General features: G+C 31.6%; 2 protein-coding genes and 1 pseudogene across 4 annotated transcripts; all 3 read right to left on the reverse strand.

The window, feature by feature from the left end:
• Window positions 1–2,942: 2,942 nt before the first annotated feature.
• LOC102613408 (uncharacterized) lies at window positions 2,943–5,268 on the reverse strand. Its single transcript, XM_006487893.3, has 5 exons — window positions 4,981–5,268; window positions 4,598–4,887; window positions 3,909–4,120; window positions 3,559–3,820; window positions 2,943–3,469 (listed from the first exon to the last, which is right to left on the reverse strand). Exons 2-5 carry the CDS (start codon window positions 4,883–4,885, stop codon window positions 3,146–3,148), a joined length of 1,086 nt encoding a protein of 361 aa, XP_006487956.1. The 5' UTR covers window positions 4,886–4,887; window positions 4,981–5,268; the 3' UTR covers window positions 2,943–3,145.
• A 2,679-nt stretch (window positions 5,269–7,947) lies between these two features.
• On the reverse strand, window positions 7,948–9,224 carry LOC102620024 (uncharacterized; annotated as a pseudogene).
• A 256-nt stretch (window positions 9,225–9,480) lies between these two features.
• On the reverse strand, window positions 9,481–16,110 carry LOC102613695 (hypothetical protein). 3 transcript variants are annotated; one of them, XM_052431970.1, is made up of 7 exons: window positions 15,935–16,110; window positions 15,694–15,800; window positions 13,541–13,797; window positions 12,547–12,758; window positions 12,184–12,451; window positions 11,558–11,871; window positions 9,481–9,942 (listed from the first exon to the last, which is right to left on the reverse strand). In XM_052431970.1, the coding sequence occupies exons 3-6, from the start codon at window positions 13,793–13,795 to the stop codon at window positions 11,581–11,583; spliced, it is 1,026 nt and encodes a 341-aa protein (XP_052287930.1). In that variant the 5' UTR covers window positions 13,796–13,797; window positions 15,694–15,800; window positions 15,935–16,110; the 3' UTR covers window positions 9,481–9,942; window positions 11,558–11,580. The 3 variants fall into 3 exon arrangements, with proteins under 3 accessions (XP_052287930.1, XP_052287929.1, XP_015388751.1); XM_052431969.1 differs by lacking the exon at window positions 15,694–15,800 and having other exon boundaries at window positions 13,541–13,839; XM_015533265.3 differs by lacking the exon at window positions 15,694–15,800 and having other exon boundaries at window positions 15,935–16,108.
• Between the last annotated feature and the right edge of the window lie 1,179 nt (window positions 16,111–17,289).

Genomic DNA, 17,289 nt, shown 5'->3' on the forward strand with positions numbered 1-17,289 from the left:
TCAATTGCAATAAAAAAAATTTCTTGTTACACGTACATTGTCACCACTATTATTTTTTCTTTAATTTTTTAAAGATTTTTATTTCAATTTTAATAAAAAAAATTCTTGTTACATGTACATTTATCACCACTATTATTTTCCTTTAATGTTTTAAAGATTTTTATTTTAATTGTAATAAAAAATTTTCTTGTTACATGTATATTGTCACTACTATTATTTTTTCTTTAATTTTTTAAAGATTTTTATTTTAATTACAATAAAGAGAATTCTCATTAAAATTAATTTAAGGAATAAACTTCTAATTTTACCCCTCCACCGTTAAACTTAACTGAGAAAATAACGGAATTGGGGGCGTGGTGCAAAAATGTTAATTTTTTTGGGTGCGCAGTGCAACAAGTCAAATTTGTTGGGGACGCGGTGTAAAATGTCAATTTATTTGGGGGTAGGTTACAAATTTCCCAATATTTAGGTAGTATTTTAATATATTCTTATGGTGTGTTTACTTGTGGGTTTGAGGAATAAGAATGAAATCTATATTTATTTTACAAAATATAATTTGGGAATTGAAATAAAATGTGTGGGTCTCACACAATTTGGGAATAAGGAATGCGAATCTCATTCTCATAGGAGGGTTGGAAATGAAAATGTAGGAATGAGAATGAAATATTAATTTACTTTTCTATCCTTCTAATTTTTTCATATTTCTTAAATTACCCTTGTTCAAATCATAAATAATTTTATTATTTTAAATGTCATTAATAATAATAATAACTTTATTATTATTATTATTAAATTTTATTAACTTTATTATTTTAGTTATTATTAATTATTATTATTATTATTTTCATTAATATTATCATTATTAACAATAAAAATAATGATAAAAATAATAATTAATAAAAAAATAATTAATTTATCATTATTAACAATATTATCCTTATTGTTGTTATTATTATTATTATTATTTTTATTATTATTAAAATTAAATTTTATTAACTTTATTATTTTAGTTATTATTAATTATTGTTATTATTATTTTCATTAATATTATCATTATTAACATTTATCATTATTATTATTATTATTAAAAATAATAATAACAATAATTAATAACAACTAAAATAATAAAGTTAATAAAATTTAATTTTAATAATAATAATAATAAATGTTAATAATGATAATATTAATAAAAATAGTAATAACAATATTAATAATAAATAAAATAATAAAGTTAATAATAAATGTTAATAATGATAATATTAATAAAAATAATAATAACAATAATTAATAACAACTAAAATATTAAAGTTAATAAAATATAATAATAATAATAATAATAATAATAATAATAAATGTTAATAATGATAATATTAATAAAAATAACAACAAAAACAATAATGATAATATTGTTAATAATGATAAATTAATTATTTTATTAATTATTAATACTATGGGTATTTTGGTAAATTGATTCTCATTCCTATTCCTTATTCCCATTTATTTTGCCAAGTAAACACATCAATGACATTCCAGTACATTCTCATTCCCATTTATTTTTGCCAAGTAAACATTGAAATCTCATTCTCATTCCCCATTCTCATCCCAATTCATTTCCATTCCACCTCATTCTCATTCTCATGAAGTAAACGCACCATTATTGTTAACCGTCATTCGATTACATGTCATATGTACACACTTCGTTTATAATTATTTTAAATTTAATGATAAGCTTATATGTAATTGTATTTAATTGAATGGTAATATAATGACATGGTGGTGTCGCGAATCACACCAATAATTAAGGGTCATTTTGGTAATACTATAACTTTTAAAATAATTGTTGTTAGTTGTACTGTAAAAATAATCAGTTGTGAAGAGAATCAGTTAAACGTTTAACAAAATTTATTCCCAAAAGCATTGTGAGTTTTAAAAGCAATCATATGAATTTGGTAAATCTTACTGTTAAACTGCTGTAAAAAATAAATAATTAAATTGGATATAATATTGAATAAAATTTATTTAAACATTTATAAATATGTATATAAAATATTTTTTATTGTGTACATATAATTATTGATAGCTAAAATAAATATTTATATCATTATATTGTTATTAGTTTTATTTTTCTTTTATTATCTCAATATAATTGGTAATAATAATAATCTCTTTAAAGTTAATGATTTTATTTCCTCATTAATAAGGATAATTTTAGAACTTACAATATATATAAGGATATTTATGAAACTGTATTACATATAAAAGTGATTTTTAAAAACTACTCCTTTCCTACTTGCTTTTCAAAATGTCCAATAGAATAGGTAATTTTGCCAAAAATGATTTATAAATTTTTTTATCAAATATCAAAATTAACTTTTAAAATTTTAAAATCACATTGAGTTTTTAAAAAATAATTCGAAAGAGATTAAGTCTTTTTTTTTTTTGACCTTTTTTGGCTGGTAAAAAAAAAAACTTTGGATGATTGAATTTCATTCATGGCATTATTGGGGAGATATTTCTTTTCAAAAGAAATCAACAAAGTAGAACATTTTACTTATTAAAATGTTGAAATTGAAAAAAAAAAAGGTAATGAATTGTCATCATCTCAAAACACACTCAATTATATTTAAAAATGAAGGTCAGAATAGAGTCCAATTAGGTGATTCCATGCCTCATTACCAGCATCCTTTTAGATTTGTCAAAATATCTAGTGGATGGGAAACAAATTCTCAAAACACACTATAACTATTAGAGATGCTGATTAGCTTCTCCCTTTCTTCTATCTTCCATTTACTAATTTACTTATACTCTCTAATTATTCACTGGAGTAATAAACTTTACATAAGCTTAAAATATTTATGAGGCGTTCAATGTTCATAGACCACTTACAAACTTTGCTTCTTATAGCACAACTCTACTTTCAAAATCATTGGCAGATAAGAGGAATAATGAAAGTTTCATCAAGGCCTGCAATTCCCTATGGAAGCAAAATACAAAAGCAACGAAAAGAATGGACTATTTTCACTTACACTTCATTCTTCTACATAACAATCTAATGCAGCGCACAATTCTCACCCTTTAAACCCAGTCTACTTACATTATCAACATCTTGATTGATGAAAAGAATGCGTCACAGATTCAAGTAAAGTTATCCTGTTTTTGGTCTAAATAATATGGATTCTTCTCCCACCAGTAGTGCTCTTAAAAAATAATCACACATACCATTGTAATGCAGAATCAAATGTCCACCATCACGAACTTCATGATATTTAATCCAACTAAGTTTTCTTGAAATGAATCTTTGAAGTTGAAATGGCACAACCTTATCTTCGTAACCCTGCCATATATGAACAGAGCTTTCGTTATGAGGAAATGGGTTACTTAGCCTCACTGGATCAAAGCCCCAGTCACCAAAAGCAGCCACAACATCGCCACGGAGAGCATAAAAAACACTTCGGTCTTGTAATTTATCCTGTCAGTGGAAACATTTACTTTAGACAGGATTACATTAGGATAAAACTTGAATTATTTGCTTGATTTTATGTTACTGTATGTGGTCACCTGGGTAAGCATAGGAAATCCTTTCGTCGTCTTCAAGACTTCAATGTCCCTGTCGCTGAAGTACACTGGATTTCTTTCCAGGACCGAAGTTGATGGGACAACTTTTTGAGAAATCCACCAGTATAACAGTCCTGGAATGTGTTTTGCAATCCATAGTGACCACTGAATAAGCCTTCTCCTGTAGTCTGTTCTAATCAAACTCTGAGGAAGAGAAGGCCATTCGTAATTGATAGTTGGGACTATAAGAGCAACACCAGCCAGCCTGCACAAATGCTTTCAAAGTAAGTATCAAAACTGATGACAAAAATTTCCAAATAAATCTGTTAGCTACAAGTCTTGTGTGTTTTTGCCTGTGTGGTATATATTTGAGGCAACTCCAGGTGGGATACGACCCTATCGAGACTCCAATCACATAAAACTTCGATCCAAGTTGTAATTGATCAGCAAGTTCAACAATGTCAAATGCTTCACTCTTAACTGTCCGCCGTGGGTTTGGATCACTTTCTCCATAACCGGCTCGATCATAGAGCACAAAATATATCCCCAGGGATTCTATTAGTTCCTGAAAGCTAAGCATTGTGAAATTCACCACTTGACATTTTCCAAATTCAACCGTTATGTTATTGCTTTCTTATCCTTTCAATATCGAGATGTTTAAATTCTGCTTCCTACTTAAATTTTGAAACGACAACTGCTGAACTGTTCAGCAAACATTCACTTTTACTTGGCAGCTAATGTTTACACCTAGTGGTTTTATCCAAAACAGTTAGATTTAAAGTCACAACACCTTCATTCCAAGCATACCCTTAATATCATAAACAACAATAACACTACAGTTATCATATGAACTATCTAAATTGTGTCACGATCAAAATTCAATAGTCCTAATGAGATAACACCTTCTCGTTGGAAATCCAATCAATTAAAACAAATTCTTCTAATCTTTTATGTAATTGACTTTTTGGTATTCGTCCATATCACAAATTTTCGTACAAATTTCAATATAAGTGTTGTCGAGGGAAGAGTTTAGAGTTAGTACTTGGGATGCAGGAAAATTCATTTCTTTGGAGCTTCCAAAGCCATGAACAAGAACAATCCTATAGTTCGATTCAATCTTGGACACCCCTTTTTCCCTATAAGCCAAATACCTCCCATCACTGAGCCTGATTCTTGCTGCATCAACAAGACCATCACCATTATCATCAACATCAATATCAACAACAAACCCACCTGCAGGATCACTCTTTGGTGGTGGTGGCAACTGCGTTGCCTGATAAACCATTCCCAGTAGACCAATCAGCGACACAACTCCTGTTTTTGAAACCATCCCTGAAAACAAAAACAAACAAGAAAACAAAAGTACATGAAACTTAGATCTAACAAACATGTACCAATAAAATGTCAAAAAACGTATGATGGTACCTGGTGAATTTGCCTCTGCTTTTTCTTTTCTTTTTCTTTCGTTGTGGCTTGACTTAATACTTTGCTGTTGGTGGCAGCAGCATCAAAACAATTTTTTGACACCTGAAGACAGTATGCATGTGATTTGTTGCAGCGCAGAAATATTTTTACTTAAAATGCAAACCATATAATAACATCAACATGTGGGGGCGTGTTCTGTGGTGATGGGCCAGTTTATTTTCAGTTGTGTTGTCTAGTGTTCTTAATATTGATGGGATTTTGAAAATGTTGACTCCAACAAGGTATCAGGATCTTTTAGGTTGATACCATTAGATACAGACCCGTGTAAGGAAAGCAATTGCAACTCAAATTATAGTAATTACTAATTACATCCATTTTAAGAAATTTTTTTTTTAAAGTGTAGGGCAGGCACACCTTGTCAGCAAATGATTTATCATTTGATAGGTTTGATAAATTTTATGTTAAAATCCAAAAAATTATAGGTCCCTATAATATTTAGAGTATGTTTACTAATTAATAATTGAAATAGACTGTATTCGGTATAAAAAATGAGAATAAAAATAATTTATTTATTTGAGTTATAGAAATCTAAATCAGAATGTGATTCATTTTTTTTTGATATGTTAACTTTATCTTCGAATCGAAATAGAATATTATAATTTACTAAAATGTCCTTTATTACATATTGTCATTGATATTATTTAATATCTATTATAATACTACTACTACTACTAATTAATAGTAATAACAACAGTAATAATTAATAATAATAATAATAATAAAGATGACGACGACATTAATAAATAATAACAAAAATAACAATAACAATAATAATATTATTATTATTATAATAAATAGACAAATAAATAAATTACTTAATTAAAGTAAGAACAACAAGGATTCAAGTGGTGAAATTAGGTAGTGGCTAATCGGTAATGAGCGGCAGCAAGTACAATCGGTGATGGGCTACTCAACCGGCCAGTGATCAAGCGAGAGAAGAAGAGAAGAGAGAGAAACTAAGGTGAAATGAGGTGCTTCCAATTGGTGACGAGCGACTACAATCGGCGATTAATCGGCCAGTGAGTGATGCAAGAGAGAGTGTCGATGAGTGCCAATTGTTTCTAGGTGAGGGAGATGAGATGGGTCAGTTGATAGGGATTTCAATTTTCTTCTTCTTCTTTTTTTTTTTTAATTTGTATTTTTCAATGCCAAAGCGGGCGTTTTTGAAAAATAGAAAAAATAATGGACAGTTCTGATTCCCAACCCTCCCCACTGGAATCACAAACTTGTTAATCACTCGTCATTTTATGTGGGACTAATATATCTTATTCACATTCTCAATTTCAATTTAACAAGTGAACAAAATTTTTATTCCGATTTCTCCATTCTAATTCACATTCCGAGAATGTAAACACAACATTAATTTTTGTAGATGCCACTCTTAGACTTGCTATTAGTCGAATACACCAAAACAGGCGTTGTCTAGCACAACATTATTAACCGACATTATTAGAATTTTGAAAATTTAAAAGAGGCTAAATTAAAAGGGAATTACATTTTGATCCCTTTTTGTTTAAGGAATTAATGATGAGAAATAATCGAATCATATGAACAATCAACAATTATGATGAATTGCATAGGGCAGAGTGACGTAATACGAATTGGGTTTATACCAAGCTCTGAGAATATTCTTGTACAATTTCTTGATGGGCTTACTCTAAAACAATTGAAAACAAATTGTGCAAACCTTTTGTTTTGTTTTTTTTTTTTAAATTGATTGATTCTCGTTTTCGTAGAAGAGTAGACTACTGTTCCTTCTATATTACGGAATTTTATTAATAGATATATTTTTAAAAAAAATTGTTTTGGTACATTTGACTCGCTTAGTGGCGTCAACTTGTCAACCTACCTGGAGCACCCAATAGTACAATTTTGATTATTTTTTAAGTCCTAAAAAGGTAAAATCCATGTTTCAGACTTCTTGTAAACTATGTCATATGCATTATTAATTTCAACTTGTTGTAAATGGTTTGGCTTCGCATTTTGTGAAGACTAAAGTCCCACGTTGAAAATTTGAGACCCCTCCCCTCCTTGTTGCAACTTATAAACATAGGTGCTTAGTTTGTAAATTAATCAACAACAAAATTTGGCTTAATATAATCTTAATAATAAGGTACTTAACATACAAGTATTTGTTTATACCATAAGTGAGGAGAAAAGTACAATAAAAAAAAGACAAAAATAAAGTAAGGTATTCGCGAATCGGATTTTGCGGATTGGACATCAATTCATATCTAATCCATGATTTTGCAGATTGTAAATTTTCAATCCGATCCAACTCATGAATTGACGAATTCAATCCAAATCCAATTTATACATTTGCAGATTAGATGTGGATTTAACCTAATCCATATCCAATCCACCATTTTACGAATTGGTCTGCGGATTAAAAACTTTTAATTTTGTTTATTCTACAAATTAATTAAATTAAAAAATCTAATTTAAAAATAATTTTATTACCGATCAAATTCAAAATTAAATAAGATTTAAATAAATAAATTGTTTAAATAAAGTAATAATACATTCAAAATTTTAAATATAATACAGTGAAAAAAAATCTCATTTGTTTAAATCAATATATAAAAATTAACTAAAATTATAAAAATTAAATAAAATTAACTGCTTAGAAAGCTATATTTGTTTATTTAATTATTCAATTATATTTATTATATATTATTATAAGATAAAATATGTATAGTGTTAATGTAACTATATTTTAACTTATTTATTTATTAGTAAGTAGTAATGTCACATTTACAAGTTTTATTTTTTTAATTAAATAAATACATATCTTTATTTTTTTGTGGATTCGTAGATTTTTACAGATTTATAAAAGTAAATTCATATCCAATTTACCGATTGCAAATTTTCAAATGTTCAATCCAATCCAATCCACTAATTCACATATTGGATTTTTACGGATCAAATTTTTACTAATCAAACAGATTGAGCAGATCAGATTTGATTTTAAACACCCCTACCACAAAGTGTCTCGGTCTACCTATAGAAAAGAAATTTTACTCGTGTCGATTAAAGATAGTCCGACGGTAGGATCCGGATCCAATTAGAAAAAGAGGCCCAAACGTTGGTTCTAATATGTAAGTCAACAAGTTAATGGTTGACCCAGTAAGCAATGTGACAAAGGGCAGGCAAAAGCAAGGTCAATGACCTGACAGAGTGCAGTGGCAGAGATTTGGTCACTGTTCTATTTGAATTGAACTTAATAATCAGATAAGAGGGTTCTTCTCCAAGCAAAAGTCCCCTGAGAATTGCTTCACATAAACCTTTTTCATGAATCATTAGATGACCCCCAGCAGAACCTTCGTGATATCGGATCCGAGGTAGCTTCTTAGCTCGGTAACGGTGAAATGGCACGAGCTTGTCTTTGTGACCTTGGCATAAATAAACAGATTCCTCATTGTTAGGAAATTGATTTTCCATCTCCATTGGATCAAATTCCCATGTGCCAAGGTGCACCATAATGTCTAGATGGAGAGATTCGTTTGCACCTTGTAGTCGCATGTTATGCTGCAATCAAATACCTAATAAACTTGTCACAACTACTATCTTATTGTGCTTGAGTAATCCAATTTCAAGACAGAAAGAGAAGTTACCTCGTTAGGATTTAGTACTCATGACATTAGCTTTATGGTTTCAACGTCTCTTTTTTTGAAAAGAATTGGATGTCTTTCCATGATTGACGAATAAGGAAAACATTTCTTGATCATCCACCAGTAGAAAAGTCCAGGGAAATGGTGTGCAACTCTAGTTTTACTTGCTCTCTCTTAAGTTGCTTCTTAAAGACTTCATCAGCAAGTTTTCAAGGAACAGAAGGCCACCAATAGTCAATGACCAGAACTACAAGAGCCACACCAGCTAGTCTGCGAGTTTGTCATGAACTAGTTGATATGAAAACAGAAATGCATAAGGCTTTGAACAAAGAATTGGAACGCAGGCACTAACATGCCTGTGTGGTGTGTATTTGAGACAAGCCCAAGTACGTATGTTAAAATGGAGATCCCAATGACATCGAACTTGTGTCCTAGATTCAGCTGATTAGCGAGTTCTTGAATATCAAATGCTTCGATCTTCACCGGTCGCTTGGGCTTTGGATCACTCTCTCCATATCCAGTTCTGTCAAATGTCAGAACGTATACACCCAGTTCATCCATAAAGTCCTGCATGTCAATTACCGTTTGGTAATTATTCATTCACTCTCTCCATTAGTAATTATTTTTTTATCAAACCTGTTCCAACCGGGAGCTGCTAAGTTACAGCCACTTCAAAATCATGTGAACAGTGGTAACAAGTGGTAGGACCTGCATGATTTTTTAAGTGGCTGTAAGTTACAGCAGCTGTAACTTAGCAAAATCCGTTCCAAAATTGAGTACCAATTTCTGCATTTTAAGCAATTCTAAAGCACAAAATTGATAATTATGCTTCTCTAAATTTTCCTATAATATACTGCAAATTTGAAGTTATTATCCTCTGAATACACCAATTACCTAACTGGTTTCATGTAATTTTAGGACCAATTTTACATGTTGTCTTGATCTTGCTAAACATTCTGCAAAGTTACCTAGTCTTTAAACAACTTATACGAATAACAATCTGCTGGGTTTAGAGTAAAGTTCATACTTGAGTTAGTGGCAAATTAATGTTCTTGCCCCTTGGAGGAGTCAAAGCCATGAACAAGGATAAGTTTATAAACTTAGTATTTTCCTTTGGAACACCCCTTTCTCTGTAAGCCAAATGCCTTCCATCACTGAGCCTGATTCTTGGTAATTCAACAGGAGGACCATTCGGCTACCCACATATTTTAGGAGGTGGAGGTTTTATGCTCTTATTCGTATGCACCAAAACTACAAATCCCCAACACTATAGCTGCTACTGCAAACATGGCTGAAAAAAGAAGATAATCATTAGTCATATTTAGGAGAAAGCACTGAAGTAATCACTTCGAAAACTATGTAGAAGTAAAATCAACCAGAAGAGTCTTTTTTAAGGAGAAATTAAAGAGAACTTTGAGATAGATTTAAGGCTAACATGTAGCAGACATGTTAATTTAATCAGTTCCGTGTTTGACTACCTGCCATTCTTGTAAGTCTTAACAACTTTTACATAGAAGAAAATTGAGAAAAACTAAATATGTGGTACATCCCAATTCCCATTGCATTATATAAGTACACTAGTTGACAGAAAACTATGAAAAAGAAAAAAGAAAGATAAAAACAAAAACAACACAGAATTTATGTTCAAGGTCGGTGGATGGAAACTCAACATGCACCATTATAGGGGCCTATATCTGTCGGCTTCACTAAGATGTGTAGCCATTTTTATGCCAAGGTAATATTGTAGGGTCTACAAATTTATGCAGGTGACTCAATTCTCTCCAGATTAACAAAGTAGGTGAACTTTAAAGTCAATTTCTACTTTTGAGCTTTGTTAGTTTGGATGTTAGCTGGTACAAGCTCTCAAAAAGAGAATGTATAGAAAATCAAATATCTATTCAATCGCATAAGTAAAATTATGAGCCTACAGAACATAATGCTTACCCTGATGGGACCATATTCTGTAAATTTTTCTGCTGCTTTTGATGTGGGACCATCTCTTAGATATATTATATATAGAAGTCACAGAAGTGTACATGTGATGTTGAAGTTCTTTGACAACATAAGATTTGACAACATAAGATTCATTTGTGGGAAGAAGTTGTATGTCAAAGTGTTTAAAAGAAACACTGGGAAAGGTCTCTCCTCTCTACACCATGTATTACTGAGTTCATCTATCATGGCACAATGAAAGAAGTTGAAAATGTACAGAAACATGTACAAAGAAACACTGAAATTACATTTGGGCATCAATGGCAATCAATTTCAAGCCTCTTCCTCTTTATGATGCAATGCATAGTAATTTAGCAGCCTTAGAGGCAATAAGCAGAGGCATATTATAACCCAAAAAAGATCCTCAAAATTTGTTTTTGATGTTGAAAGAGAAAAGCAAAGGAAAAAGGTAAAATGAATCAGCCAGGATCAACCATGGAATCTCTTCACTAGCTACCTTATGAATGAATTTGCTGATCCATGGGAAAGATTCCCAAGAGAGGAAGGGAAAGATTCCCAAGCGAGGAATCAAATTTTAGATATGCAGACATTTAATGCTATTCTAGATTAAATACTAAGGCACATAAAAATAAATCTATGAAACTTCATTTTCAGATTAAGAGAATTCATCATCCATTCCTTTAGATGAAGAAAGATTAGGAGCTGATTTATCAGGAAAGAGAACATATTGAGTGGGAAAATGAGAACATATATGAAACTTCTTATAAGTAAGCATCTGAAAGGATAGAAAACATTTGAGTGGGAAAACCGAGAGAACAAAGTTCCTTTACATTATTTATATAAATGATTCCTGGAGAAGATTTTCTACAGATACTAACATATTATGATCATCATAAAAGGAAAACTCAAGATAAAACATTGAATAGTTTATTCAATATAAAACCAATACATACAAGGCAACTACAAGACGAGACGCTTATCTGACCAAAAGAGCCCTTATAATTGCTTCACAAAATTTTCTCTCAAAAATGAAAAGATGTCCTGCATCTGGAACCTCATGATACTGAATCCAAGGAAGCTTCTCAGAGATAAATTGATTAATTTGAGAAGGGATGATTCTGTCTTCACATCCTTGCCAAATGTGAACTGAGCCCTCATTGTCTGGGAATGGATTAATTAGATCAGTGGGATCAAATTCCCATTTTGCATAACCTGTCTTTAGGTCTCGATAAAGAGATTCATGAATACCTTGCTGTAGAATCTTTTCCTGCATTAGAAACATAAGAATTATCAGGTGAAGAACCAAGCTATCAGCCACTTCACCATTGATCATGCAATCAAATGAAAAACAAAACAAATTGAAAGAAATTTATTTGATGGTCGCTAGTGCAGGATAATTGTTTGATGTGTCAACTGAAATTGTCACTGTACTAAAGGTAACTGAAAGAAACCAGAAAAAAAAGGAGATATATAACAGAAACATAGTTGATGGGCCATCTATCATCCAATGCTTACATATTCAGCCGAGAAAGTGCTTTATTTGATGTCATATACTACAATGTGCAAGCGACGTGATTACCTGACCCTCACTTGGGGATTCTGATAACTTCTTCAAGATCTCCAGATCTGGGGGACTAAAGATATCCATATTACCAGACATGATACTTAAGGTTGGAAACCATTTCTGAGACATCCACAAGTTTAGTAACCAAGGAAAGTAATAAGCAATCCGAAATGTCCTTTGATTTTCCACAGGCAACCTCTGCAAAGCTTCTCTTGATAAATTAGCAGGAAGACAAGGCCACCAATAGTGCACAAATGGAACTACCAGGGAAGCTCCGGCCAGCCTGTGATAAGACTTCAGTGGAATTAGAAGAAGAGCAGTCATAATGTCAAAGAAGTGAAAGGAAAGACAAGCAGCAGAGTTACGTAAATTTCATGCCTCTGTGGAATGTATTTTAGGCAACCATAAACAGGATAGGCTCCCATTGAGATGCCAATAACATAAAACTTAGACCCTATCTGCAACTTGTCTGCTAGTTGTTCAACATCACATGCTTCAGTTTTCACGGTGCGTAATGGATGTGGATCACTTTCACCATAACCTGGTCGGTCGAAGGAGAGAAAATAAATCTTGAGTTCCTCTATAAGCTCCTGCAAATATAGGCATGAAGATAAATTTTCAAAATTTAAAAGCACGCAATCCAATTCTATCAAGGAGTGCAGAGAAAAGACGTGCATATACTGAAATGAGAATATTCCCATGATGTGATTCAACATGAAATGGTTAGTGTAATATGATATAACTACGTCCAGATCAAAAATCAAATAATATACTTGCAATTGTGTATCTAGAATTACTTTGTTGTAGTTGATGACTAGTTTCATTAATTTTCATTCATCTGACATCACCCCAGTGGATTGCAAGCTCAGTTTAAATTAGCCATACAGACATACAGATAATACCTGAGTTATGCAAATCATATATAGGAACATATATATATACAGATGACTTTTTTTTTTCCCCAATTTTCTAAATGTGATAGAAAGCAAAATATCGATACCTGATAGTAACTAGTGCCCTATCAATTTCAGTAGCCATCTTTGTATTTCTAACTATCCAAATGAATTATTATGGTTTGAATTGCTAATATCATGTTAGTCTCATATTGTAAACACCTGAACTTTCCTGTCCGTCTCTCTTTCTCTCTCTTGGTGGTGGTTCAAGGATTAGAACCAATCTGTATTGACTGTCAGTATGAAAAGAAAAAAAAAATTGGAACAACTTTTATTCTAGATGGACCTTTAAAAAAATATGCAAAATGCTCTTAATCATACTATCCAGCTAAATCATGTTTGCTCTTATGGTAATAATTACTAAGAACAGAAAGAGCAACATTGAAAATATTTAATCTTAAGGTGTGCAGAGTTCATACCTGAGAGACAGGTAAATTAAGATCTTTGGAGCTGCCAAAGCCATGAATGATAATGATCTTATGATTAGCCTCTTCCTTGGGAACTCCTGCTTCCCTATAAGCCACATGCCTCCCATCACTAAGTTTGATTCTGGGCGAAGTAACTGGGGGACCGCCTGGTGATCCACATAACTTTGAAGGAGGCGGTGGCTTTAATGCCTGATAAGCCAATCCAATAAGTCCCACAGCCAATGCGACTGCTATTGGTGCAAACATTGCTGGACAAATTATGACATGGTATTTGTCATGTCACCAACAAACTTACATAACAAAGAAATATAACTATCAATGAGTATTAATTAAATATCATCCAAATATAGGAAAAATGATATCCATGAAGACTCACAGTTATAATGCCCGAAAAAGAAAGAAAAACATCTATACATTACACATGGAGGACCTCTAGGATAGATTATCTGTTGCCTCTGTGGCTCAGGAAGGTATGTTTTTTTGTCTCTTACTGCTCATGATTATTCAATAAAATTAGCAGATAACATATGTTTATTTTAGTTCTTATAGTGAATAATATTGACAACCATGGGTCTTATTAGGAGTTATTGATTATCAGCAGTCGTTAATGGTCTTTTACTTTAAGAAATGGTGTCGAGCTTTCTAGAAAATGAATGCTTAACTAACATCAAACTGTACAAAATATAATGGATCCTTCTCAGTCTCTTAAATTGTCATGTTTATTTTGAACACACTTTCAAAACTTCATTCTTGATAACAATATTTTATAAGGGTAATTTTTAAAAACCACCCCTGAGGTTTGACTCTGATACACCTAGAGAGAATATATGCATATATTGACAACATACCCCCTGGCCGTTTATAAGAGTTATACATCCGTTAGGTAGTTGAGGGCAATAACGTAAATGACCTATTTTTTTATTTTTAAATCTTACAAAAGCTGATATAAAGTGATTGATTAGACAAGAGCAGCTAGAGAATGGACATGGCTTTGAAGCTTGTGAAACCCCAGGGGGTAGGAACCCATTTTCAAACACACTGACAATGCTTATCTTCATTTCTTCTTCTTCTTTTTTCTGAACATAACTTTAACACCCGCTGAATTTAGCAATAGCAGAGGCACACGTACATACACTTAGCTAACAAGTCATTTGCTCAACTATGCTTCCATCTGAATTTCGGCGACGACCGGCATCTGAACAGCCGGCGATTGAAGAGAGTAACAGGTGTGTATTTCTATGAAAGTTTAAAACTGAAGTTGGGTTTTATTATATTCTTGGATTTTGTTAAATTGTTGCTAGTTAGACACTTCGTATTTTTTATATAGTTAATTAAACTATATAACTCAAGAAATCAAACAGTGAACTTGCACAATATCCTCTGCTTTCTTGACTGCTTGATCCAATTGATTGTTGTGAACTTGCTGAAGCCATGACAAGTATGAGAGTTGAGATGCTTTGCAAACGAAGAATATTGTGCAAATAAAGAATAAAATTATGCCAATTTAAATAGAGTAAAGCAGCACTGATATTACCGTTGGTTACCAACGGTAATATCAGTGTTGCTTTTATATTAATTACTTTAAAATATTTTAATCTATTTGTCTTATTACTACCTAATTGTTACTGTTAAAATACTTGGTTTAAAGGGCATTTCAATCTTTTTAACACCTAATTCAGTTTTGTTTTATATATGATTGCGTAATGTTAAAAAATAAATTCATAAGGGTATAATAGCCTTTCCAATACTCTTTTCCATTTGGGGCCAAAAAGCAAGATTTCTACAGTATCAAATTATCTTGTCATTCCTTGAAATGTGTTGTTAAGGGCATTTTTGAATATTCCCTTAACTGCCTAACGGATGTATAACTCTTATAAACGGCCAGGGATGTTGTCAATATATGCATATATTCTCTCTAGGTGTATCAGAGGCAAACCTCAGGGGTGATTTTTAAAAATTACCCTATTTTATAACAATCAACAACCAATCTGTCAATTAACCCATGCCTTTACTCATTCTTGACTTTGGGAAAGCAGAGAATTCACCAAATACCAAGATGATCAATATAACTTGTCAATAACCGCATTTACTTGAGCATCAAAATAGGTTTAGATTATGACAGCTTAAATCACAACTATTTATACCTATGAATCACAAGAGATTTTCCTGACGAACAAGATGATCAAATAGAACTTTACAAACATATAGAAGGTACATGCAGCAAAACCAAGCTCAGCCCAGAATCATAAATCTAGCCAAAAAAGAAAAAAAATCATATCCTTTGAAAACAATCACTGCTACGTCTTCAAATAAACTTAATAAAAGAACCCAGAAGTAGAATAACAAATAAAACAAAAAGAGACATAGTAAAGAAGAAACACTCACCAAGAGGAAGTGATAGTAAACTCAACTGGGTCTGGCTCTGTTAGCTCTGGTGTGAGCTCTGGCTGATGCAGATGATGAAAGCTTGTTTCTTGACTCAATTGCCATTTCTTGCTATTATTATAGTAGTAGTCTTCAACTTATGCTGTTGTACAAGACATTTGAAAAGCCTCCCCGAGTAAATGTGGTTCACAAACAAAAAACGTGATGGTGCCAAACGATATTTTTTAGGAACAAACAAACCAGCGTGAAGAATGTTGAAAAGTCAAAATTGGTGATTTATTTATTTAAATTAATTGAAAAAGAAGAGATGGGCCACATGCATAATTAGGGGTGGGCATCTTAATCTGATCCGATCCGAACTAATTCGGATCGGATTCAGATTTGAAGACAAATCCGATTGGATGAAATTTGTACGATCCGATTGGATTTAGTTCGAATCGGATCGGATTTAGATAAATTCGAATCATCCGATCAGATTTACACTGTAAACTAAAAAAAAAAAAATTAAAAAACTAAGCTAAATGACTAAATATTTTTGGATGATAATTTTTATTTTGGTTTATTTTATTGTTGAATGATATAATGATAATATTTATTTTGTGATTTTGTGTTGTTTATTTATTTGGAGACTTTGAGTAATGTTTGATTGTTTATTTTGTGTTGTTTGTTTGGAGACTTGGAGTTGGAGCAAAGTTTATTTTGTGTTATTCATTTGGACTTTGGAGAGTTGGAGCAATGTTTATTTTGTGTTGCTTATTTGGAGGCTTGGACTTGGAGTAATGTTTATGCACCTAGCTTGCAAGAGGATTACTAATTAAATTAAACGGGAGTGATTGTACAAAATGAATGCATATGAGAATATAAATGGGCCATATAGATTATTAGATTTGATCATTTAAATGTTTTCATTTTAATGGTTTTTATTTATTTATTTTTGTGAATGGAAACTTTGTATCGGCTTGTTTTCTTGGTATATGTCAATGCCATATTGTCAAGGAAATAATACATTGTCATTTGTCAACTTGTTTTCGTTTTTTTTTAATGGTTAGTAAGTTTTCAATTTAATTATATATTTCATAAATTTTTTGTGAGAATTGTTAAAAAGGTTCAAATCCGATTTCAATCCAAATCCAAAATATAATCCGAATCCGAAATATAATCCAAAATCTAAACTCATCCGATCCGATCTGAATATGAGTAATCCGAAATTTTCATCCGATTCGAATCCGATCTGAATAATTCGGATTGGATTTAAAGTCAGATTGAATTCAGATGAATTTTTTTTCAATCCGAATTATCCGAAATCCAATCGGATTCATCCGAATCCGAAATTGCCCACCCCTATGCATAATTGA

This window comes from Citrus sinensis, chromosome 8, assembly GCF_022201045.2.
Source record: "Citrus sinensis cultivar Valencia sweet orange chromosome 8, DVS_A1.0, whole genome shotgun sequence".
Taxonomy (NCBI): domain Eukaryota; kingdom Viridiplantae; phylum Streptophyta; class Magnoliopsida; order Sapindales; family Rutaceae; genus Citrus; species Citrus sinensis.

What these genes read in the sequence shown, in the direction of transcription:
- LOC102613408 (XM_006487893.3), bottom strand. Translation starts at nt 4,885, where the DNA reads ATGGTTTCAAAAACAGGAGTTGTGTCGCTGATTGGTCTACTGGGAATG. An exon ending in TGAATTTTCCTGCATCCCAA is followed by an intron (nt 4,121 to 4,597) that starts GTACTAACTCTA and finishes CTTAGCTTTCAG; the next exon opens with GAACTAATAGAATCCCTGGG. An exon ending in CTCAAATATATACCACACAG is followed by an intron (nt 3,821 to 3,908) that starts GCAAAAACACAC and finishes GCATTTGTGCAG; the next exon opens with GCTGGCTGGTGTTGCTCTTA.
- LOC102613695 (XM_052431969.1), bottom strand. Translation starts at nt 13,795, where the DNA reads ATGTTTGCACCAATAGCAGTCGCATTGGCTGTGGGACTTATTGGATTG. An exon ending in CTAAAATACATTCCACAGAG is followed by an intron (nt 12,452 to 12,546) that starts GCATGAAATTTA and finishes GTCTTATCACAG; the next exon opens with GCTGGCCGGAGCTTCCCTGG. An exon ending in AATCCCCAAGTGAGGGTCAG is followed by an intron (nt 11,872 to 12,183) that starts GTAATCACGTCG and finishes TTTCTAATGCAG; the next exon opens with GAAAAGATTCTACAGCAAGG.